At 40.4% G+C, this 23,701-nt stretch overlaps 1 protein-coding gene across 2 annotated transcripts in view; it reads right to left on the minus strand.

The window, feature by feature from the left end:
• clcn2b (chloride channel, voltage-sensitive 2b) overlaps nucleotides 1-23,701 on the minus strand; it is a 274,822-nt gene that overhangs the window by 82,224 nt on the left and 168,897 nt on the right. For both annotated transcript variants that reach the window (XM_014023466.1, XM_014023465.1), the window contains exons 13-14: nucleotides 9,242-9,311; nucleotides 5,611-5,721 (exon numbers count right to left, since the gene is read on the minus strand). In XM_014023466.1, the coding sequence (XP_013878920.1) occupies nucleotides 5,611-5,721; nucleotides 9,242-9,311 (181 nt within the window). The remainder of the gene's footprint in view (nucleotides 1-5,610; nucleotides 5,722-9,241; nucleotides 9,312-23,701) is intronic.

The raw sequence follows: 23,701 nt of genomic DNA on the forward strand, positions 1-23,701 counted from the left end.
AGAGAGAGAGAGAGAGAGAGAGAGACCAGCAGTACGTCCTGGCAGCAACTTGGACAGATTATCTGTAAGTTAAGTATCGTTTTGTTTTATGTAATGTTTAGTTTTTTTTAATGAAATGAATAAGTACTACAAACTAAAAAAAGGGACTGTGACAGGGTTACAGATCATTTTCTTGAAAACGACCGGAGGGTAGAATTTATAAACCGACACATTTTATGATGTAGTCCAAAACTGAGCTCTCTCTTCTTGAAAGACCAGCACCTGCCACTGGTGCACTGAGCCACCCTAGCCCATGGACTAAAGCTGGAAACATACTCCCTGCGAACTGCCAACATCAGCACGGGTTGTCGCAGTTTAATGAAAATTACGTCACAGGGCTTCGCAGCGTCGTGTCGACAGCCCCTTTTGGCACAAGCCCCCGGCAGAACTTTTTGACCCCCCCTCCTGTGTCGACGGTAATGTGTGATTGGTCTGAACTGAAAGCGCTCAGACGGACACAGCAGAAGAAAAAAAAACTCGCTTCTGACTAGAGCAGACTGTTTTGAGCAGTTTTAAAAGATAGACAAACCAAGAAAAACTCATGCGTGTTTGTGCTGGCAGCGCTATGCGCTGTATTTACTTCAACCACTCGGTAAAAAAAAGGAAAAAAAAAAAAAACGATTCGCACCCCGAGCCGACCAGGAAGCAGTATTTTATAAAGATAGTCAAACCGTGAAAAACTCATGAATGAAGATAAACAGACATAACAGATAAACAGGCACGGAGGAATCTGAAACTGTGGAGCTTTTTAACCAGGACAGGTGTGGATAAATACGTCAGGTGAGTGACAAATCTGACTTTTTTTCTGCATTATCAGCTGTTGCGGAGGAACTCCATGCAGTGATGTATGTTTCAGGGAGGGGGGTTTCCCGAATTCGGCGCGGGGGTGTCGTAGGGACTATGAAAAGGTCTGTGCGCAAACGACTGCCGAACAACCACGTGACCGCGCGTCGACCCGTCGGCGTCGGAGCGAGTATATTCCCACCTTAAGAAGAAGAATATTCAAAGTTATGTTTACAAGCTTCAGATGCTTTGAGATATCAGGTCAATATTTATGTGTTTGAGACATTATTGTGAAGAATATTAGGAAGTTTGGTGAGTTCCACAGCCATGATTGAAGTAGTAGTGATAAAAACCATAATGTGACTAACTCACTGTGCCAGTGGTTTTCTACAAATTTATACAAACTATACACCAGTTTTAAAGACTGTTCCACTTCAAGAATAATAGTTACAATTTCTCCTTACCTGAGAAAAGTCTGCATTATGATCCCTGCTGCTGTATCTGCTCTGCCTCATCCCTGACCTTGCTCTTTGAACTGTGGCAATGAAGATTTATTTTAAATTTGTGCAAAGCAAGCCAGCACAACTTCTGCACAGAAATGAAATATGACTGGGTTTATCTAGCATTAATAAACTAGCTTGGCAAGGGATGTAACAGGTAACAACAACTAATTAACTAGCTAAACATTATATAATGTGTAACTCCTCGTCATTTAGCTAACATAATCTGCCTCCAACAGCATGACTCAACTTACATGGTTTGTTTGGTAAAAACTGTGCAAAGTTTTGGTGGCTCTGCTCGGGAGGCTCTGCTCAGCAGGCGGGTCAGCAGGACGTCTCCCGCATGTGCACACTTATGGTGCGTTCAAAGACGGCTTGGGAAAACGCAATACCATATGCTAATAATGGAAAAAAAAACAGCTGTAACGGCTGAGAAAAGTGCGGAGGACATAGAGCGCAGATACAGGAAGTGCGGGGACTCAGGGAGACATGTCCCACGCATATCTCGCATCCTTTATGTCTGTGTCTTCACTGCCCAGGGCCCTTTGGAGACTGTGGGCCCCTGGGCAATTGCCCAGTTGCCCTTATGGTTAATCCGGCCTTGGTTTTACAGTACCAGATGCATGACTTACACTTTTTTAATATGAGAGTTAAACTGTTTTCAATATGAATTTTTTGAATTTTTGCTTCTTTTTGCTTAAGTTTAATCTTTCCATTTTATTTTAAGCACTTGGTTCAGCAGCTGTTCAAAATGCTCTTTTAAACTGATTTATGCTGACTTGCTATTGGGAACTACACTGAAACAGACTAGACAATGATTTTACATTTAACGCAAATAATCCAAAACCTTAACATCAACTCTACAATCATTTTATTTTTAGCTTGAGTCACCAACAGCTCTGCTAACCAGTTTCACTTTCTTCTCAGTTTTCTTCCATATGCCTGTATGGCAGAACTCAACCGACACAACTAATTTATAATAGAGAAGAAAACCTCAGTATTTCAATATCTTCTTTATTTCCTCTCAAGTCTTGTTAAATGAGTGCAATAAAAGCAGAATAAAAGAAGACAGAAGCACAGGGTGAATTTATAGAAACAGAGAAAATGGATGTCTAATTCAAACAATGAGATGGACTAAAAAAAAAAAAACAGCAGAGAATGAGTGTTAGAGAGCAATAGAAAGAGAAGAATATAATGAGGGAAATGGGGAAATAGACAGTAAATGAGAGTGTTTGCACAGGCAGGTTTCATTGTTCCTCCTGGTAACTTAATTAAGCCGTGTATGCCACCCGCCCCCCCACACACACACCCCTTTCCCGGATAAATGCTACTATTCACTCTGTCCATTCTGTCAGTGCTTCGAGCTCAGCTGAGTGATGAAAGAGGCTGAGAGTGTTGGGCTGTAAAGGGCTGAGTCATCAGCTACAGTGCACCAAACAACAGCTTCAAGASGCCCAGAGAAGCAGCCAGTGGCAACCTGCAGTACCAGCATAACCTGCATCACTGTCCTGCATCACTGTCAACAAGTATCAACTAAATCAACATCAGACCTCAAACTTTAGAATGAATATAGGAAGACTTGGATGTGTCATCATTTGTTTAAACAAATAAATCATTAGTTATATTTTTATTTCTTACCTTTTGTAATATTTTAACATTTTGTAAAATATTATCTTGTATAGGCCTAAAACTGAAATATTGTGTTGCGATCAATTATCATAATTTCTCCCTTTGTCCTCATACGTAGCATAGCTCTGCTGATAAAAACTTTGCATGTTTTCTTTATCTTTAATTTAAATGCTTTGCGTGGAGTGAATCCATTTATTAAAACAATTCTGCCAACAGAACTACCTGACAGTACTTTGATGGAAATACTTCATGCATTCTGCTCAGTGGAGCAGATGTTTCTGCAAAACATTTAAGGGGAGAATGGTGAGGGTTCTCTGAATGTAAGAGAGTGTCTGAAACTGAAAGTGGTCTATAGATCACTAATCTAAATTACTTATTCATGTCCAGATTGTCCTCAAGTCTTTCACAGGAAAATATTTCTGAGCCCCAATAATCACCCATGAAGTTGGGGAGAAATTTTGATTAAATTTTGACCAATTTTTTTCTAACATAATAAATGTAAATATTATCTTGTTTAGGCCTAAAACTGAAATTTTATGTTGCGATCAATTATCATAATTTCTCCCTTTGTCCATACGTAGCATAGCTCAGCAGGTAAACACAAAAGCAGATGTTTTCTTCAACAATGTTGAAGAAAAATACCATTTTTTTATTTGTTATTTTGTTAACGACAAGGCGGAAATGGAAAGAAGGTGTGGATGTCAGGTCAATGTCTATGAGCAGGTCTTCACAGCTGCTCATCTTATTACCGTATTTTTCGGACTAGAAGCCGCACCGGACTATAACCCGCACCCCCCACCCCCATCAGTAAAAACAAAAACAAAACAGTACACCCAAAATTGTGGTCAAAAAAGTGAATTCAACATCACATTTATTTTTTAAGAAAAAGGTTGGCAAGTTCACCGGTACATAATAACAACAACAACAACAACAACAACAACAACAACAACAACAACAATAACAACAACAATAATAATAATAATAATAATAACTCTTGGAAAAAAAAAGGCGAGAGGTCTGGAATTAAAACATAAAAAGCAAACCTTTAGAAATTACCGGTAAAGTTCGGAGGAATATGGTTCATTTAACTGACCTTATTTTGGTAGTTTTCTTTAACTGTTTCTGGTCCAACAAAATGTCTCATTCATCTTCCTCCGGCGCACTGAAACCATCGAAATCCTCCTCTTCAGTGTCGGAGTTAAACAAGCTGCGTCACGCAGCGGTACCTTTTCAGTTTCTGTGTCGCTGTCCTCCCGGGCTGGCTCCGAAGCTGTGGTGTCCACTTCACGTAGTAGTCCAGCCTTTCGGAACCCATTTGTGATGGTGGACTCATTCACTCTGCTCCACGCTGTTAGAATCCACTGGCAGACATCAGGAAATGTCGCTCTTCTCATTCGGCCAGTTTTTGTGAATGATTTATCCCCGTCAGTCAGCTGCTGGGAAAGCCCTCCCGCTCCAGCATACATCACTGCATGGGATTCCTTCCCCGGGGAGTGCAATGCCGAAAAAAAAGTCAGCAGCTCTTCACTCAAAGTTTATCCACAAACTGGTCCTGTATTAAGCTCCAAAGTTTTTATCAGTCAGATTCCACCGTGAAAAATGTCTGTTTTATCCCCTTTTAAGAGTTTTTGGCCATTGACTATCTTTAAATGCTGCTACCTGGTCAACAGTCGGCTCTGGAAGCGATCGCTTTTTCTTTTTTCTTTTCTTCTTTTTTTGAAGAGTGGTTGAAGTAAATGGAGCATAAGAGCCCCCGGGTGGCTGAAGAAAAAATCCATGTATAAGCCGCACCGGACCATAAACTGCATGGTTCAAAGTTCAGGAAAAAAGTCGCGGCTTGTCCGAAAAATACGGTAATTTAACAAACAGCTTCTGCTGTCCAGTTGGACTGGACTGTTTTCAGTGACATGAAGCTCACGCTGCTGCTCTGCAGTCTTTGTGCTGCAGATATAACACACCCACAGGTGTGTGTCCCAGCAAAGGCTGACAAAGGCCAAAGTCTGTATGAAATTAGGGACATGAGGATTACATGTTTTTGTTTATTTAAGATCAAAAAATGTGGATTGCATTAAACCCAGATGAAAACAGCAATTAAAATATGTTGGGTTTACTTCAGGCTTAGGCTTCTAATTAGAGTTAGTCAGGTTGGATGTCTCTAGGCTCGGGCTGGGTTGAGTCAAATTTTTTAGGCCCGATCTAAACTCTAGTTCACTTTACACAACTGGCATTTTTAACTTCCAGTTTTCTAAGCAGCCTGTCAGCACTGACAGCTTCTCAACAAGCCATCAATGTCTGATATTTTGTCAGCCTGTGTTTTAGCTGTATTGCAAAGAATTTTTTTATATCTTCAGTAAGATTGGATTTTGAGGATGTGAGCCTTTTCTGCCTTGAGTGTTTGATTATATTTAATAGTCAAAGTCCATTGACTGTGAACCATAAATTCAGGCAGAGGAACATTGGAAACCTAATAAAGAAACCTAATGAGGGGATTGAAATCTGTGTAAACATTGGAAGACGTTTGAAGGCATTCAAATTTTTGTCCCTGCAAATTGCAAAGCATGCATCTTGAAGAGCAATTAGAACACATTTTTCATATAAAACCACCCAAAACGAAACAGAGAATCAGATGATTGGTAAACAGGAAGTGCCTCTAACTAACCCACAACAGCGTAGCCTCCAGGCACTATGGGGTAGATGGATCCATCAGAGTGAATACCGTCTGGGAACCAGGCAGCCATGCTTTCTCCAACAAGACGACCAAAGGCTGCCCCTGTAATAAACAATTACACATGGACAAAGAACAAATTTCACAATCAGTAATAAGGGCTAGAACTAATTAACACAGATAAATAATCGTATTATTAAAACACCAATGCACCCCCCCCACTGCACGCACGCACACACACAGAGAAAAGAATAAAACAAAAAATACAATTCTAACTTTACTTTTTGTTTTAAATGCAGCTGGCTTCAAAACTTTTTCAGCACAATGATTACATTTCACAACACATTTCTTACTGCACCATCAGCAGTATTCGGCATACCACGGTGTTAAACGTCAGAATAAAAAACAAAAACTTTATCTGTCAAACTGTTCCTATGGTTTAAATTCTTAAATCTGAAAAAGCAGTTAAAAGGCTTTTTGTTGCTCCAAGTTGTCATTCAGTTGTATACGGTAGCTGAGAGTGGAATTTCTTAAAACTTTAATGCTTTATAAACAAATACTGTTTGTCACTGGGTGGTTGTACATTTGAGAAGTTAGCAGGCTAATATTTTCTGGGTTATTTATATCATCTGTAGTGAGCTTGTAAAGGCCCTATCACACTATAATGTTTTAGACAACTAATGCCAACTTATATTTTTTACGTATAAATTACTAATACGTTATTTATTTTATCAGTTTGTTAGCATTATAGTATTTACATGCCTAATAGAGGTTTCCAGTTTAATTAAATTACATCTTCAACGTAGATGTCTTTAAAATTTGACAAGATGTTTTAAGTTGTCTAAAACAGTGTGTAGGGGTCACCTCGAGTGAAGAAACAAGATTTACTGCCTCGAAGCAGGCCTCGGACAGGCCTGACGAGAAGGCAGGAACTCTGTCACACACTGAACTCTATTTAGGCCATGACAGGTCATTTCAACCTAGAAGAGAATTTCTCAGTTCTCTCAATCAGATAATGGACAGAACAATCTCTTCTGTTCGTGATTCATTTGTTGTTTAACTAAGAATGTTTATGCATTTGTTAAATCATATAATGACTGTCACAAAGGAAGTGGAATCACTTCTACTCTTTTATCGTGCCTAAAAGATTAATTAATGGTATAAAAAAAAATCACAGAGAAAATCATTACCATGTTTTCATTATGTTTTTATATAAATCACTGATTTTATTTTACTGGAAACACAGTAAATGATTGTGAGTTTTTCTTGAGAAAATCTTTCATTTATCTGGACTAACAGAATGGTTCAGACTGATTATTTAAACAGAAATGTTAATTAATCATCATAAATGTTTTACAGTGATTTCTCTTAGAGTCTACCAGAAGGAAAGTTGAAAAGAAATGTTATCATTCTGGTAAAACAACCACAGAATTTGACCTTGCCTGGCGCCTGGCTGGCAAAGCTTTATCTTTCTTTCTTTCTTTTCCTGACTCATTCTTAATGCCTGAGGGCGGAACCAAAGTCGTCCGCTTCTATTACTAACACGGACGCCTTTGAGTGAGGGAACACTTCTTCCTGGATGCCGAACTGGGAAGGAAGGCTGAGTTTTCTCTTCGGAGAAACCAGCTCGGCTCGTAGATCTTGCCCATAAGCCAATTAGGGGGATCTAACGGCCAGGACAGTGGCACGCAGCGACTGTCCATCTGAGACTCAAGTCTTTAAGTGTTTTTCAACTCCCGAGGGGAGAATTTTATTTTGAAAGGACAAACCGGATGCATCAGCTTGAATCTTTCTGGCGAAGATCGAAGCAGACGAAAGTTGCCTAAAAATAACACTTTTAGCCGAGGAACAGTGAGCGGGCCGAACAAAACGTTCCCTGACTGATCGGAGGTGAACCAGTGACTACCCAGGGTTTGGTTAAGAAGCCATCACCAGGTAACGCTGAGCGTGTTCCGGGTGACGTGTCATGTGGAGATCTCAGCGCAGAGGGGACGTGCTGATCCGGTTGACCACACTTAAGAAAATAAGAGTAGTAGAAACACTAACCTTATTTTTCATCCTTTCCTTTGTCTTTATTTGCCAAAACTTAAGCTAAAAAGGTGCCAGTAAATTGTTTGGTTGCTAACATCAGGACTGACTTTACTGTTCTATATATAAGTAATCTGAGTTTAATGTGAATTAAAAGTCAGACGCGAGTTTTATCTCATTTAACTTTGAAGCTTGTTATAGGAATCACCACAATCAGGTGTAACTTATGATCTGTTCAATTTGTGTAAATAAATGATTGCATAGTCTTTTATGAATCAACTTGAACTCATCTGAACGTTCACTTATTGCGTCATTTTTCACTTTGCACAGTCCAGATATTGAAGTAATGAGAAAATACCTTGGTAAAACTTTCCTCATAACCTTGTTATGAGAGGTATGTAGAAAGACTTATTTTAACATAAGTCTAACAACTTTGGTAACAAGTGGTTCCCAAAGTTTGGGTCGGGACCCACAGTGGGGTCCCTAAACATCAAGGTGGGCTTCTGAAATGATTTTCTGAATTGCTAACACAAAAAACATTACAACTAACAAAACTTTTTTTGCTTTTGTTGTAACAAAAAAGTAAAGTTAGTGTACTTAAAATGGACAAAAAGAACATAATAAATATTGTTACTATGCTTTTGTTTATTTGACGTGAAAACAATGATTTTCAATCAACAACAGCTGGGATCACAGCTGCTGGTATATTGTGGGTCAAAAGCTGAAAAGTTTGGGAACCACTGGTCTAAAACATTTTAGTGTAACAGTGCCTTAATTCACTAACACTGGCTTGCCAGATTCTTTTACTGTGCAAAGAGCAGTAGATCAGAAAATAATTAATATTATGTGCAATAGGCACATTTACTTTTATGAATACACTGAGTTGGTGCTTAAGTTTGGTTTCGGACTACTATCTTGTGGTAAAAAAAAGGACAATTACTGCTTTAAAAAAACTTATTTCTCTTGAAGGGATACAAAACAAGAATGTCTCAGGTGTAGATCTGCTCAAAACAACTATGAATGAATAAATAAATAAATAAATAAATAAATAAATTAATCTATCTGAACCTGACACAGTGGTGCATTTAAGTGAGTCTGTGCTATTTACATGCTGCATGCAGATAGGTAGTCAATGCTTTGTACTATGATTCCATCCACTAAATTTGGGACCACTATTACAGTAGATGTGATCGAGGTACTGTTGTCAAAAATAAATTTGACTGTTTTAGCTCTGTTTCACTGTATTTATAGCTAATATCACTATTAGAGTTTACTGTTGATGTGAATGGGTATTTGTGAAGCTCTTATGTATGTGACTGTGTTGGACTGGCAAGCTGTCCAGGGTGTACCCTTCTTCTCACTGAGTATCTGCTGGAGGGAGGCACCAGTTCCCCTTGACCTTGCAAGATCAAGAGAATATAGAAAATGGATGGATGGGTTTACTGTCAAAGCCCTACACATTTTTACATTACAAATTGTTTTAAAGTATAATTTATATTCAAATCATTTTTTCCCCAAGATGGTTTGATCTGAGTTTGTTTTCAAGACTCTTTTTACTTGGAAGACTTTAAATGTACATAGTGAAGGTGTTAATTACCAATGACAAAGACAGGCATGAAGGCTCCACATGGTACTGGGATGGTGGTGGCCAGGGCAGACATCCAGAACTACAAGAGGAAGAGAATAAAAGGCAGATAAAAGACAAACTGAATAAGATGGCATCTTAATTAGCTTCAGAGTTCATTTCAGTGCGCCCCTCGATGATAGCCAAGTTGAATCCTCAAGCAGCAGTGAGGGGGCGGCCATGCAAAGCTTATTGCTGAGGTTAGATTGAACTGTCACATTCACTCTTCATTTGACAGACCCTGAAATAAACTCTGGGTACTGAGCGGGCTCCACTGATTGGCCAACACCACACCAGGCAAGGCGAAGGGTTGGCTAATTAGGCAGGACAAACAAAACAGGGAAATGTCAGAGCTGACAATGTGTGAGAATTATAGTCAGGGCTTTGCATATGGGTGTGAGTTTATATGTGTTTAAGTAGATGAGCCAACACATACAAGACTTCAAAAGCTGCTGTTTATTTTTAAAAGAAAGTTATACTCGAAGAAGTGTAGAAATGTTAATGATAAAATAAAAAAATTCACGCCTGCCTGTCTAGACTCAGAAATTAAATTATATTTCCCATTAAAAACATATTTATTCAATCCAGCAATTGATCAGTCTTAATGAACCTATGAGACCATGGTTTTGAGCCAGAAAAGAATGCCTTCTCCGGGTCAGGGAAGAGGTCCTGCCCAAAATAGAGGAGTTAAAGTATCTCGGGGTCTTGTTCACGAATGAGGGAAGAATGGAGAAGGAGGTTGATAGATAGACTGGTGCTGTGTCTTAATTGATGAGGGCGCTGTATGGATCTGTTGTGGTGAAGAGAGACCTGAGCTGAAAGGCGAACTCTTTGGTTTACTGGTCAATGTACTTTCCTGCTCTCATCTATGATTACAAGCTTTGGGTAGTGATTGAAAATATGAAACTGCAGATACAAGCAGCCACAATGAGTTTTCTCTGCAGGGTATCCTTAGAGATAGGGTGAGAAGCTCTGTCATCAATTTCCTCCTCCATGTCGAGAGGAGCCAGTTGAGGTGGTTCATCTGGTTAGGATGCCTCCTGGACGCCTGCCTGGTGAGGTGTTCCGGGCACGTCCCACTGGGAGAAGACCCAGAGGAAGACCCAGGACACGCTGGAGGGACTATGTTTCTCAGCTGACCTGGGAACACCTTGGGATTCCCCCAGAGTAGCTGGACCAAGTGACTGGGGAGAGGGAAGTTTGAGTTTCTCTGCTTAGGCTGCTGCTGTGACCCGACCCCGGATAAGAAGAAGAAAATGGATGGATGGATGATATTACTGGTGGATGACTAACTGTTAGTTGAAGATTGAAAGCAAAATGAGAGAGAATTTGACTATTTTTTTTATAAATACTCTAATCTACTTCCGGTGCCATGAGAGCAGGAATCCAGTCCAGCAGCTCTACTAGTAATCTGTGATTTTTTTAGTTATTAGGAGTGCTGTGTGTTTTTATGTTTTTCTAATCTTTGCATCAACTATGGAGCTAACTTCTCTATGGACAATTTTGTTCATATTTTCATTTTTTACGTCTTTTTCGTCCGGAGAAGGCGTGAGGGAGCATGCATCCGATGTTTACTCCTGAGACCAGTTGCTAGCACTAGGTAGCTCTGTGGTGCATCCCACTGCTGATCGACCCGATATTCCCCGCGAGCTGAGGAAGAAACGACGAGGGAGAGGTGCCGACGAGGGAGACGGAGCATGACTCAGAGTACAGACAGTGGACTCAGGACTTTGTGGACTGGTGCCAGCGGAACCACCTCCTGATCAATGCTGCCAAAACCAAGGAGCTGGTGGTGGATTTCCGCAGGCGCAGTCCCACCACACTGACACCGGTGAACATCCAGGAAGTGAACATTGAGGTAGTGGACTCTTATAAGTACCTGGGTGTTCATCTGAACAATAAACTGGACTGGACTCACAAAACTGACCCTCTTTACAGGAAGGGTCAGAGTAGACTCTACCTGTTGAGGAGGCTGAAGTCTTTTAGAGTGCAGGGGTGCACTTGAAGACCTTTTTTGACTCTGTAGTGGCATCAGCCATCTTCTATGAGGTGGTTAGCTGGAGTGGCAGCTTAACTGCAGCTGAGATGAAGCAGTTAGATAAGCTCATCAGGAAGTCCAGCTCTGAGCTGGGATGCCCCCTCGACACAGTGCAGGTGGTGGGAGACAGAAGAACTCTGACTAAAATAACATCATTGATGAACGTCTCCCACCCCATGCATGAAGCTGTGGCCGAACTGGAGAGCTCCTTCGGTGACAGACTGCTGCATCCGATGTGCACAAAAGAGCGTTATTGCAGATCACTCCCCCCAGCAGATGTCAGACTCTATAACCAGCACCACGCCCAAAAATCACAATAAGTGTTTACAAATATCTCAATAAGTGTTTACAATAACCACAAGTGTTTACACACCTGCTGCTGTAACATCGTTTGCAGTCTAAATTTTAGACTGTTACTATTCATTGTTATTACTCAACCGAACAATCATTGGCAATCATTTACTATCTCTGCTGTAATTGCACATCTGTGTTTTTTTGTCTGTATTGTGATACTTCGCTTTACAGTTATTGGTCTGTTGGGATTGTTTTTGTACTCAAAACAGGAAAATTCTGATTCCGAATGTTGGATTATGAAATAAAACATCGTTTTTCCATCCTTGCACAATTCTTTATATTATATTTTGATTTTTATTATTAGTAGTTGTATCATGGCTAGTAAGTGCCAATTTTGCTTTGTGTGTACTATCTATAGTTTGTAAAGTAACTAGTGTTTGAACCTTTGTACTGATGCTGCTGTGACACCTGAATTTACCCGCTGCCGGACAATAAAGGCTATTTCTATTTCTAATTGGAGAGAGACAGGCTTTAAAACAGGGGTGCCCAAACAGTCGCTCGCGGGCGACTGGTCGCCTGCCAGCTGGCTCCCAGGTGCCCATGAAGCACAACCTTGCTGCGGAGCCTCTAGCGCTGGCTCTGAGCGACAGATCCCAGAGTGGTTGATCTTATTTGAAAGCTCTGTTTCTGCTCTACAAGGTGAAAGTTGAATGAAGTCCCTGCGACGTTCCCCCGCGGAGCTATAAGCAAAAACCTCCAAAATTAGTACCATCTGACCTCCCACCGGTGTGGTTTTAGCCCCCCTCGTGGGCTAGGAGCGTCAGATCCCGGCGTGGCTATTTGGGTTTTAAAGCCCTGGCTCTGCCCTACAAGTAGAAAGTTGATTGGAGTCCCTGTGACGTCCCCCTGTGGAGATATAAGCGAAAAACCTCCAACATTACGCACCGTCGAACCTCCGCCGGGGGTGGTTTTAGCCCCCCTCCCTGGGCTAGGAGCATAGGATCCCGGAGTGACTGGTCAGGTTTTAAAGCTCTAGTTCTGTCCTACAAGCTGATATTTGAAAGGAGTCTCTGAGACGTTCCCCCGCAGAGCTATAAGCAAATTACACACGACTTAGTGCATTTTACGCGCATTTTCGGGAGGAAATTTCAAATTTTGTTTGTTTCTCCTGCGGGCTCTCACCATCGGATCCGGGAAAGCGAGATGACTGTGGAAATTACGACCCTCCTCTACAAACTGGAGGTGGTTGCAAGTTCCTGAGGCGTTCCCCCGTGGAGCTATTAACCAACGACCAGCCGAAAAAGGCACTTTAGCGGGCGATGTAGTACTCAATTTACTCCGGAGCCTCTAGCGCCAGCTCTGAGCATCGGATCCGGGCGCAAAGGGAGTGGAAGAGAGGAAGGAAGAGATCCAGTGAGGTGGAACCGTGGTCATGCGTCCAGCACCCGTTCTCCCGCCTGGATTTAGCCAGAAACCCCTGGTGGGCGATATTTCTTATCATTCAAAACTCATATTGATAAATTGGTTTCTAAGCTAAAACTTAAATTTGGGTTTCTTTTTAGAAACAAAAATAGTTTCTCACACCAAGTCAGAAGACACCTGGTTACCTCAACTACTTTTCCCCTGATGGATTACAAAGATTTGCTTTTCATGAACTCTTCAGCCCAGCATTTAAAAAAATTGGATGCTGTTTATCACTGTGCACTGCGCTTCATGAAAAACTGTAGATATCGAACACATCACTGCACTTTGTATGCTACAGCAAAATGTCCATCTTTGACTGTTCGCAGACTCTCTCGCTGGCTGATTTTTATTTATAAATGCATTCTTGGGCATCTTCCATTATATTTATGCTCATTTCTGTCTAGAACCTGCAGCCATTATGATCTGTGCTCTCAGGACCTCATTATGATGCAGGTGCCAAAAGTTAGAACTGAACTTGGTAAAAAGGCCTTTAGATTTTCCACTCCTGACACTTGGAATAACTCACAGAATTTAAAGGACAGAGACACCAGATCACTTAGCACCTGTAGATGCCCTCAAGTTTAGTTGTGATGTCTATTAGTTTTGTGTTTTGAAATCTGGATTTGTTGTTATTGTTTTTGTGTGTTTATTTTATTTTTTGCTGCTGTCTTGGCCAGGTCACTCTTGGAAAAGAGGTTTTAAATCTCAATGAGTCTTTTCCCTGGTTAAATAAAGGATACTACTACTATATTTCTGCAAAAATGCATAAAATTCAGAAACCCACCTGATGGATCACTTCCAGGCAATAAAAGGAACAGATTTGGTCAGGTGAAACCAGTCTTGGAAACTCTGCACCAGGTTTTAAAGCCGCCTGCGAGAGAGTTTTATATTGTGTGCTTTGACTTTGAAAAAAGGGCGGTACTCTTGTGGTAGCCATGTTGACCCTGATAGTTTTTTGTTTTGGTTTTCCTCCCCTGTATGGAGAGAAGAGAGGAGAGTTCTTTGAATAAATGGAGACGAATTCCCGTGCTCCAAAGTTATTTGACTCTGTGGTTCTCACTGGAAAGGGTTTCCAGCCCTCGTAGCTCGCATGTTACAGGGAGTACTAATTGAAGGAGATTAAAAAATAGTACTTTTTGTTCAAGCATCACTTTTCTGTTTCTCTGTCAGGAGTTAAGTAAGGATTTTATCTTTTCTTTTTTTTGTAGGTAAATATATGGTTAAGTAGATAGTTTTGTTTGACAATACTTTAAATTAAATAGAACTAGCAACACATTACGTTCTGCTTTATTTACTTTGAAGAAGTGAGGAGTAGGGAGACAAAATTATGTTTTTTTGATACTGAGACTGGTCGAGTAGCTCTCGGCAAACTGCCAACTTCAAAAGTAGCTCTTGGTTCAAAAAAGGTTTGGCACCTCTGCTTTAAAATGTCTTGAAACATTTACAGGAGCTTGAAATGTCCTTGCATATGTTGCAGAAGCTTGCGGTCTTGTTGCTTGTTGCTGTTTAAACATGTTTAAAATTCATGTGTGACAAAAGTTTTTCCACAAATAGTCCAAAGCTGTAACGGATGTCTCAAATCCTTCCCAGCTTAGTTTCCATACTTTTTTTCAGCCCTGGGGCTGTAGTTTGACATTTGCAGAGTCTCTCCTGTGACAGAACATAACTGTGACCATAGCCCTTAACGTCCAGCTCTACAAACCACACTGATGACAAACAATAATTATATAAAAGAAAAATTGGTCCAAATTTGAATTTAGAAATGTAACCCAGTAGACTTTATCATAAACAAAACAGGTTGAGGCAAGTACGAAGGAGGGCGGAAATGGGAAAAAAAATCCATACGATTTTGCAAGCTGTGCACACTAGAATATGTTATTTAAAAAAATGTTCACTCAGAATTTGACTGCATGGCTTACTGGTCGCTTAGCTGCAAACAGAGATCAGTAAGAGTGGGAAAAAAACAGTTGCAGCAGTGGCAGCTCAGTCAGATATGATACATTTTTTTACATTTGAATGCAACTTGTAAATCCTATCACATTTAGTACTAGCAAATAAAAATGGCTAGAAAAAGTCCAAACAAGAGAACAGTTAAAACATTTGCACACACATGTTTGTAATCAGCAAACAACATTGTTGAAAGAACAAAAAGGTGCACAAACAATTTTTCTCTGATTACCACTTTTGGGAATATCTGAAATGACTTTACAACTAAATTAGGCCAATTAGGCCCAATAATTAACAACTCTCTTCAAATTCAAAACAGGTCACACATTTAGAGGCATACACATTTAGATTTTGTCACATCCATGCATAAAACATAAGAATTAGAGTATTGTACAAGCTATTACACAGAACCTGACGCTGTAATAATCTCATAGTTTCAAATGGACTTTTTAATTACTCTCATTGCTCCATTTCTCTCCATCCCCTCCTGGTCCCTCTGCTATTTCTATAGTTAACTATAATTAAGGCTGTCTGCTATGATGACGTAATGAAACTTCTGTAGCTCTACAGCACAACTGTTTCACACCTCAAACTAACACATGTGTGTAGGTGTTCACACACCCATCACACACTACAGCACACACACTGAGAATATCACTGCCAGACACTCAAACATTTGATTACACTAAAATTGGCCTCATGGGAAAATAAAACAGTAACTGGATTATCCTTTAGACTACCTATTCTATCATTTTGTCTCATAACTTTCCTCCTGCACACAGCGTGATAAAAGGGTTTTAAAAGATTTGTGGGCTTATAACAAAAACTTAACTTTAATACAAAGGCCATGAACTCTGAGAAAATCACTGCTGGAGCCAGTGAAGGAATATTGAAGGACTCTGCAAGAACTTGTGAGATGCATTTCTACAGCCCCTGGCAAAAAGTATGGAATCACCAGTCTTGGATGATCACTCATTCAGACATTTCATTCTGTAAAACAAACTCAAATCAAAAACATGATACAATAATAAGGTSATTCCAAAGTGCAACTTGTTGGCTTTCAGGAACACTCAAAGAATTGAAGAGAAAACATTGTGGAAGTCAGTGAATGTTACTTTTATTGACCAAGCACAGGGAAAAAATATGGAATCACTCAATTCTAAGGAAAAAAAGTATGGAATCACTGAAATTGGAGGTAGAAAATAAGGACACACCCAGTCAATTTCCTTTCCTTAAATAGACACCTGCCTCAGATTAGATCTGCTCGTTAGTCTGCAGTTAAAACACCTGCAGTCATGACACCTTGGAGGGCTGCTGGACCAAGTGGAGTGGCAAGAACCATGGCTCCAACAAGAGAAATGTCTCTTGATACAAAGGAGAGGATTGTGAAACTTCTTGAAGAAGGTAATTCTTCATGCTTGGTTGCTAAAGATGTGGGCTGTTCACAGTCAGCTGTATCCAAAATGTGGACCAAATACAAACAGCATGGAATGGTTGTTAAAGGCAAGCATACTGCTAGACAAAGAAAGACATCAAAGCGTCAAGACAAACATCTTAAGGCCATTTGTCTTTGTTATGGCCCCTGACCACATAGAGGCTGTGCAGTCTCTTTCTCTGTTTATGCAGATTCAGGTGTGGGAGCACACTCAGCTGATTGGCTGTTTGGAGGCTGTCTGGAAGCAACACCAATGGACCAGCAGGAGATCACCAGGCCAATCTGATGATGACGAGGCCCCGCTGTGCTTTATAAAAGGCTCCCAGAATTATTACCTCTTGGGGCAGCTTTAGGTTTTGTTTGTGTACAGCTGACCCCCACTTAGGTTGTTTGTTTGGTTGTTAGTAGACAGTTTTGAACAGTTAAAGAGCTCTTGATGTTACAGTTAAAGAGCTCTTGGTGTTGCAAACATGTTTTGTTTTTGATGAGCTCTAGGTGCTGTAAATATCTTTTGTTTTGACTAACAGTGATTTATTAAGTCTGGCCAACTGACTTTTTTTTTTAGTACTTAAAAGGTTGGTATTTGGGAGACATTTGAAGCTCCATTAAAGTAGTTTTATTCAGTGTGCATTGCCAGTGCAATGCACACTATTGTGATTCGTTTCCCATCCAAGTCATCTCAACTTTGCCATGCTTCTCCTCCTGCATACTTTGTCCTAGAGCTGCCATTGTAATTTATTTCTGTAAAGCCCCTGTGCCAAATGATGGCTGTGCCTTTTGGTGCCTGTAAAACCTATAGTTTTTGAAATATTAATGTTTAATAAATTATACTGGCAGTCAATGGAGCCTTGTATTGGTCCAATACTGCCCACTGCTGCATCCTATGGTTTCCACGCAATCCTTTATAAATGAGACCCCAGGACAGAAAAGCTCAGCTGGAGCTTGAGATCAGGAGGCTGGAAATAGAGGCTGATAAAGCTGTGAAGCTGCACAGACTCGAGCTGGAGGCCCAGCCTCGAGCACCTCCTACCTCTGCTGAAACACCAAGTTCCATCTCCAAGTCTACTATGCCATTTGATGTAAGTAAATGTATTTCTCTTGTACCTGCTTTCAGAGAATCTGAGGTTGATTCATACTTTGCAGCATTTGAACGCATTGCTGGTGCTTTGCAGTGGCCAAGGGAAACCTGGCCTCTTTTGTTACAATGTAAATTTTCTGGTAAAGCTCAAGAGGTGTTGGCTGCGCTTCCTTTAAAGGACAGCTTAAATTATGAAACAGTTAAAGCTGCAGTTTTACAAGCTTAWGAGTTGGTCCCAGAAGCCTATCGACAGAAGTTTCGACAGCAAAAGAAAGCTGTGGAACAAACACATGTCGAGTTTGCCAGAGGAAAAGGCAACCTTTTTGATAAATGGTGTGTTTCATCAAAAGTAAACAATTTTGACACTTTATGTGAGTTAATACTGTTGGAAGACTTTAAAAAGTGCATTCCAGATTGTGTGGTGTTGTATTTAAATGAACAGAAAGTGACTACTATTGCATCTGCTGCTGTTCTCGCTGAGTATGTGCTCACCCATAAGTCATCCTTCAYTGTTAATGAGAAGTCACGTGTTAGCTCTGTGCCACAGACTCACATTGCTAAAACTACTGTTCCAAAAGMAAGTCGTGAATGTTTTTACTTTCACAAACCTGGACATGTCATCGCTGATTGTTTAGCTGTAAAATGCAAAACACATCCAAATTCCCAACAACCTAAAGGTGTTGGTTTTGTGAAAACAGCACCCCGTCCTGAGAACTCTGGTTGTGGTAACAAAATGCCTGATCCTTGTTTTGAACAATTCATTTTTGACGGTTTTGTCTCACTGACAGCTGATGCTTCAGATCCAACCCCAGTACGCATCCTGAGAGACACTGGAGGTTCCCAGTCTGTCATCTTATCAAGTGTCTTACCTTTTTCAACTCAAAGTGCATGTGGTTTCAACTCAGTTTTGAGGGGGATAGGGATGGGTTATGCTCCCAGACCAGTCCACCAAGTTTATATAAAATCMAAACTTGTCACAGGACTTTTCCCTGTTGCTGTCTGCCCAGCTTTACCAATAGACGGCGTGGCTATATTCATGGGGAATGACATTGCTGGAGGTTTAGTACGTCCAAGTCTGGAGGTTTTACTAAGTATGTGCAAACATTTCGTGAGCGGCTGTGTCATGCCAACACTGTAGCCAAAAAGCACTTAGCTGATTCTCAAAAGAGAATGAAACATAACTATGATAAAACCTCTGTCAGAAGAGATTTCCAAGTGGGAGATCAGGTTGTTGCGCTACTGCCTGTTCCTGGTTCAGCCTTATCTGCTAAGTTTGATGGACCTTATGAAATCTTAGAGAAAGTAGGGGAAAATGATTATGTAATAGGAACCCCTAATCGGCGACGCAWATCTCGTGTTTGCCATGTGAACATGCACACTCTACCACCCTAGACCTGCACCAGAACCTAATGTGTGTGCTCCAGTTGCAGCCACAACTAAATTAGAGGTGGATGATGTGGACAATACTGATGGTCTAAGAACAAATTATCCCATCTGTTCTCGTCCTCGTCTTACAAACTCAGAGATGCTAAAATCCCTGAAGAAYCATCTTGACCACTTATCCCCTGAACATCAGGAGGATGTAACGGTTCTAGTTAATGAGTACACCTGTTTGTTTGGTGATGTACCAACACGCACCACAGTGCTAGAACATGACATAGATGTCCAAAATGCAAAGCCAAACAAGCAGCACGCTTACCGTGCTAATCCTGTAAAACGTTCACTAATGAAACAAGAAAATGAATATCTACTGGAACATGGTTTAGCTAAACCTAGTCAAAGCCCTTGGAGCTCAMCTTGTCTGGTAGAATCCAAGCCAGATGGTTCACCACGTTTTATCACAGACTTTCGTAAAGTGAATTCTGTCACAGTACCTGACTCATATCCTCTCCCTAGGACTGAGGATTGTGTAGACTGTATTGGAGCTGCCAAGTATGTTACAAAGTTGGACCTTCTTAAGGGTTACTGGCAAGTMCCCTTAACTGAAAGAGCTTCCAACATTTCGGCTTTTGTAACCCCAGATGACTTTTTACTGTATACTGTTATGGCATTTGGTATGTGCAACGCTTCGCTACCTTTCAGAGGTTGATAAATAAAGTGTTGCATGGCATCTCCAAATGCAGTGCCTATTTAGATGATCTGGTGGTGTATACTGAAACTTGGCCAGAATATTTGCAAATCTTATGTCAAGTAATTCATCGGTTGCCCTAGCTTCTTTAACTCTTAAGAGTTAAACAAAGTCTGGCAAAGTGTGAATTTGCCAAAGCCACCGTGACTTACCTAGGCAGACAGGTGGGACAGGGTCAAGTATGTCCCATTAATGCTAAAGTGGTGGTAATTAATGATTATCCCACTCCAAAGACGAGGCGTGAGCTTCGTAGGTTTMTAGGAATGGTTGGTTATTACCGTAACTTTTGCAGAAATTTCTCCTCTGTAGTCCAACCATTAACTAATCTTCTTAGCCCAAAGACTGATTTTGTTTGGTCAGATGAGTGCCAGAATGCTTTCAAAAGTGCTAAGTCTCTTCTTTGCCATGCACCAGTTCTAGCTGCACCTGATTTGACCAGACCTTTCAAACTAGAAGTTGATGCCAGCGCCGTTGGGGCTGGCGCAGTGCTTTTACAGCAGGACTTACAGGGTTTAGACCACCCTGTTTGCTATTTCTCCCACAAGTTTAACAAAAACCAACTGAACTATTCCACCATTGAAAAAGAAACCATGGCCTTGTTGTTGGCTCTTAGGCATTTCCATGTGTATCTTGGGTCCAGTAGTTTGCCAATTGATGTATTTACTGATCATAAYCCATTAGTGTTTCTTTCACGCATGTACAACCACAACCAGCGTCTCATGCGATGGGAGTTAGTGTTACAAGAATACAATCTGAAAATCAGACATAAGAAAGGAACAGAAAATGTTCTCGCTGATGGCCTTTCCAGGATGTGAGTATGCCTCTTTGCTTTTTATTTACTTTTGACACAAGTTTTTACAAAACTTGGTTTTGTAATTTAAGTGGGGGAGTGTTACGGCCCTTGACCACATAGAGGCTGTGCAGTCTCTTTGTTTATGCAGATTCAGGTGTGGGAGCACACTCGGCTGATTGGCTGTTTGGAGGCTGTCTGGAAGCAACACCATTGGACCAGCAGGAGATCACCAGGCCAATCTGATGATGACGAAGCCAAGCTGTGCTCTATAAAAGGCTCCCAGAATCATTACCTCTTGGGGCAGCTTTAGGTTTGGGTTGTGTACAGCTGACCCCCACTTAGGTTGTTTGTTTGTTTGTTTGTAGACAGTTTTGAACAGTTAAAGAGCTCTTGGTGTTACAGTTAAAGAGCTCTTGGTGTTGTAAACATGTTTTGTTTTTGATGAGCTCTAGGTGCTGTAAACATCTTTTGTTTTGACTAACAGTGATTTATTAAGTCTGGCCAACTGACTTTTTTAGTACTTTAAAGGTTTGTATTTGGGAGACATTTGAAGCTCCATTAAAGTAGTTTTATTTTGGTTTGTTTTTAAGTCTGGTTTAGACTTACTTTTGGTTATTTATGTGGTTATTTATGTACTTGGCCCAATCTAATTTTGTTGTCTTTGTTAAATCAAGTTTGTTAAACTTTTTAATTGGGCAACAGTGTATTTTGTTTGGTTTGAACTACCACTTTTGTCATAATAAACTTTTTTTTCAAACACCATTTTCTCTGGACAAATTTTATGTTGCCACCCCAAACCTCCTAGACTTGGGGTCATAACAATCTTGAACACTGAAAAAATACAACTAAACAGATGAAGCATAAATGGGAGGAAGATGGAGCCAATGTACGTATGTGACCGAACCATAAGAAATTGGATTTCAATACAGGAAAGTTAAAAGAAAACCATCATTGACACCAAAACAAAAAAGAACAAGACTGCAGTGGGCTAAGGAGAGGCCATCATGGACTGTGGATGACTGGATGAAAGTTATCTTCAGTGATGAGTCAAGAATCTGCATTGGACAAGGTGATGATGCTGGAACTTTTGTTTGGTGCCATTCCAGTGAGATTTATGAAGTTCCAGTGAGATTGATGAAGAGGACTGCCTGAAGAAAACAACCAAATTTCCACAGTCCTTGATGATATGGGGCTGACTGTCAGGCAAAGGCACTGGGGAGATGACTGTGGATCATTCTTCTATCAATGCACAAGTTTACATTGACATTTTGGACAGTTTTCTCATCCCTTCAATTGAACAGATGTTTGGAGGTGATGAAATAATATTCCAAGATGACAATGCATCATGTCATAGGGCAAAAACAATAAAGGCATTCCTTGGAGAAAGACACATTCAGTTGATGTCATGGCCTGCAAATAGTACAGATCTCAACCCAATTGAAAACCTGTGGTGTAAATTGAAAAAAAATGGTCCACAAGAAGGCTCCAACCTGCAAAGCTGATCTGGAAACTGCTATCAGAGAGTTGGCACCACACTGATGAAGAATACTGTTTGCCACTCATCAAGTCCATGCCTCAGAGACTGCAAGTCATTATAAAAGCCAAAGGTGGTGCAACTAAATACTAGTGATGTATTTTTAATGGTCTTTTGTTTGTCTGTTTTTCATGATTCCATACTCTTTTCCTTAGAATTGAGCGAATCCATATTTTTTCCCTGTGCTTGGTCAATAAAAGTAACATTCACTGACTTCCACAATATTTTCTCTTCATTTCTTTGAGTGTTCCTGAAAGCCAACAAGTTGCACTTTGGAATGACCTTATTATTGTATCATGTTTTTGATCTGAGTTTGTTTTACAGAATGAAATGTCTGAATGAGTGCTCATCCAAGACTGGTGATTCCATACTTTTTGCCAGGGGTTGTAGTCACACCACAGGTTGTCAAATTTTTTTAGCTACCATTACAAAGAATTTTAGCTCAAGCCTGTAAAACTGAGTTAGTCTTTTTTTATTGATTAAAGTTGAACAACTGTGTTGACCACCTTAAATTGGATAACTCCAAAAATTACTAAACTGTAGAGAGTTTAAAAAAATTCTATCCAGGAGCTCATGGAATATTTTGCCTACAAAGTTGATATTAACAAGGTAACATCTCACAAAAAGGCAATTTTATGTCTTAAGAAATGATACACTATGTTTCAAGAGTAATCGTAGCTGAATTGTTTTGGTTGCAATAATAAATCTGCAATGCCCAAAAAATGGGACATAACATTAGTGACTCTGAATGTTGGCAAAGTGTATGACTAATCATTGCTTCAATAAATCAACTAAAGAACAATGTTCATATGAGTTTGGTGTACTAGCCTACAAGGCTTTTCCAAATCCCAGCTGAAAGGTGAGAAGGTTGAAATGCTCTGTGTGTAAACGTTAGTGCCATCCAAACCAGCTGCTTGTTTATGCATAAAAACGCAACTGAACACAGGTGAGTGTGACAAGATGCTTCCTGGTGTATCTCATCTTCACAGGACAGAAATTTTAACCGTGGAAACAAAGATGATGCCTGCGGTGTTACAGTTCCTGTGAAACCCCTTGTTCAGGGTTAATAGAGACAAATTAATGAAAATGATCCCACTTTTACACACACACACACACGCACGCACGCACGCACGCACGCACGCACGCACGCTAGGGTTGGGCAATATTGACAAAAAAATTAATCACGATTAATTGTGGTATTTAGCCGATAACGATTAATTTGACGATTAATCCCCTGGAGTCCCTGGACACCCTTAAATCCTGGTCACATGATCAATTTATAGGGAGAAAATTGGCTCTTCGTAAAAATCTGTTCCAAATTGTGTCAAAACTACAGACTTTAGGCTACACATCAAACTTTAAATTGTGTTGATAGATAAATAAATTACACAATTTTTTAAAATGTTGGTCATATTTGAATCAGAGAGGAGCACCAAGCAGTTAGTCTGCCTGGTGGCATTAATCGTATTAATTGTCAAGTGCCAAAAATTAATCGATTAATGTTTTTCTGGCGATTAATTGCACACGATACGATTATGCCCAACCCTATCCCCATGAGGCTAACTTTGATGAGGCTAGCAACCATAATGTAGCAAAAACGTGCTCACCTACACACACACCCACACATCAAAGAAACTGGAACTTGCATTTGACCTGCACCTGTACCCTTGATACGCAGCTAATCCCTTGCATCACACACACTCCCAAACAAACAAAATAAAC

Source organism: Austrofundulus limnaeus, unplaced genomic scaffold (assembly GCF_001266775.1).
Source record: "Austrofundulus limnaeus strain Quisiro unplaced genomic scaffold, Austrofundulus_limnaeus-1.0 Scaffold371, whole genome shotgun sequence".
Taxonomy (NCBI): Eukaryota; Metazoa; Chordata; class Actinopteri; order Cyprinodontiformes; family Rivulidae; genus Austrofundulus; species Austrofundulus limnaeus.